The sequence below is a fragment of the Triticum dicoccoides genome, chromosome 4A (genome assembly GCF_002162155.2).
Source record: "Triticum dicoccoides isolate Atlit2015 ecotype Zavitan chromosome 4A, WEW_v2.0, whole genome shotgun sequence".
NCBI classification, from domain to species: domain Eukaryota; kingdom Viridiplantae; phylum Streptophyta; class Magnoliopsida; order Poales; family Poaceae; genus Triticum; species Triticum dicoccoides.
Window position 1 is genome coordinate 600,787,840 of NC_041386.1, and position 1,841 is coordinate 600,789,680.

At 53.7% G+C, this 1,841-nt stretch overlaps 1 protein-coding gene across 1 annotated transcript; it reads left to right on the forward strand.

The window, feature by feature from the left end:
• Nucleotides 1-305: 305 nt before the first annotated feature.
• LOC119287203 (zingipain-2-like) lies at nucleotides 306-1,612 on the forward strand. The gene is made up of 2 exons (XM_037566730.1): nucleotides 306-753; nucleotides 854-1,612. Exons 1-2 carry the CDS (start codon nucleotides 306-308, stop codon nucleotides 1,426-1,428), a joined length of 1,023 nt encoding a protein of 340 aa, XP_037422627.1. The 3' UTR covers nucleotides 1,429-1,612.
• The last annotated feature ends 229 nt before the right edge of the window (nucleotides 1,613-1,841 follow it).

Here is a 1,841-nt window from a genome sequence, read left to right on the forward strand (position 1 = left end):
GTGTTCGGCTAAAATTGCCAAACTCGATGGAGTTCAAACTTAGAATTACGTATTATTTTTCCACACACAACTCCAAAAATTAGCACCGTGTTGTGTGGGGCTGGAAATATTAGGCTACATCTGCCGTGACCTAGGATCACCGTGTTGTCTGGGGCTGGGAATATTCAGCCACATCTGCCGTGACCTACGATCAAGCCGTTTCAGCAGGCCGCCTATTTAAGCACCCGATTCCGATAGCTTCAGCACCAACTACAGCTACAACTACCACTCTTGTTACTCACTTAATTAGCTTGCTAGCTGCGTACATGGCAGGGACCAAGATGAACACCCCTTTCTTGCTGCTGCTCCTCATTGCCCTAATGAGCAGCGTGGTCGCGGCCCGTGAGTTGGCCGGCGGCGAGGAGGCGGCGATGCAGGCGCGCCACGAGGAGTGGATGGCCAAGCACGGGCGCAAGTACAAGGACGATGCAGAGAAGGCGCTGCGCTTCCAGGTGTTCAAGGCCAACTCCGAGCTTGTCGCCAGGTCCAACGCCGACGGCACCAAGAAGTACCACCTGGCCGTCAACAAGTTCGCCGACCTGACCAGCGACGAGTTCGCCGCCAGGTACACCGGGTTCAAGCCCGCGCCGCCGGGACCCAAAATGCTGCCGGGATTCAAGTACGAGAACGTCAGCCTCTCCGCCGCTGACGAGCAGGGCGTTGACTGGAGGACCACAGGCGCAGTTACCGGTGTAAAGTACCAAGGACGGTGTGGTACGTACCAACTTAGTGCATGCATGCATGCACGTTCCTTACCGTGAGTAGTCTGTGATAAGTAAAACTTACACGACGACCTTTGGTTTGCTACGTACAGGATGCTGCTGGGCCTTCTCAGCGGTGGCTGCCGTGGAGGGCATCCACCAGATCACCACCGGCCAGCTGGTCTCCCTCTCGGAGCAGCAGCTGCTCGACTGCACCACCGAGAACCACGGGTGCGGCGGCGGCTTCATGACCTCTGCCTTCGAGTACATAGTGGACAACGGAGGCATCACCACCGAGGACGCCTACCCATACGTCACGGCCCAAGGCAGGTGCGACTCCGATGCCACGCAGCCGGCCGCCACCATCCGCGGCTACCAGGTCGTGCCCGCCAACAACGAGGACGCGCTCGCTGCCGCCGTCGCTAACCAGCCCGTGTCCGTCGGCATCGATGGAAAGCAGCCGAGCTTCCAGATGTACAATGGCGGCATCATGACCGGCGACGCCTGCGGCATAGAAATTAACCACGCGGTCACCCTGGTGGGCTACGGTGTCGAGCAGGATGGTACAAGCTACTGGCTCATCAAGAACTCGTGGGGCCAAAACTGGGGAGAAGGAGGCTACATGAAGCTCCAGAGAGGCACGGGCGCCTGCGGCGTTGACATGCTGGCATCTTACCCTGTCGCATGAACCTACCGAAGCACAAGATACATTAATTAAAATTATTACTACGCTACTCCTATATATAGAATAAACACAACCTGATTAACCGCATGTGCTTGCTTTGAAGAGATTATTAAGGTGCACTCCCTGATGTAACATGAGATTGTTTTACTATCTAATATGTACTATGAATGAGCGATTATTTGTACAATCCATTCTAGCCACCTTCGACACTGTACTGTATGTTTCGTGTGAGGTCACTACAAAAAAAAAAATATTGTCTCAACATATTCTAGGCGATTTTTCGCCCCTCTTCTGTTTGCTAGGAAATGTCAATTTCAGTGTGGAAATTAAGAACATCGGGAATGACAATTAAGATAGGATGCCCCATACCCAAACTACCCACGGTCTGTTATGAAAAATGTCAATTCCGTCAGGCA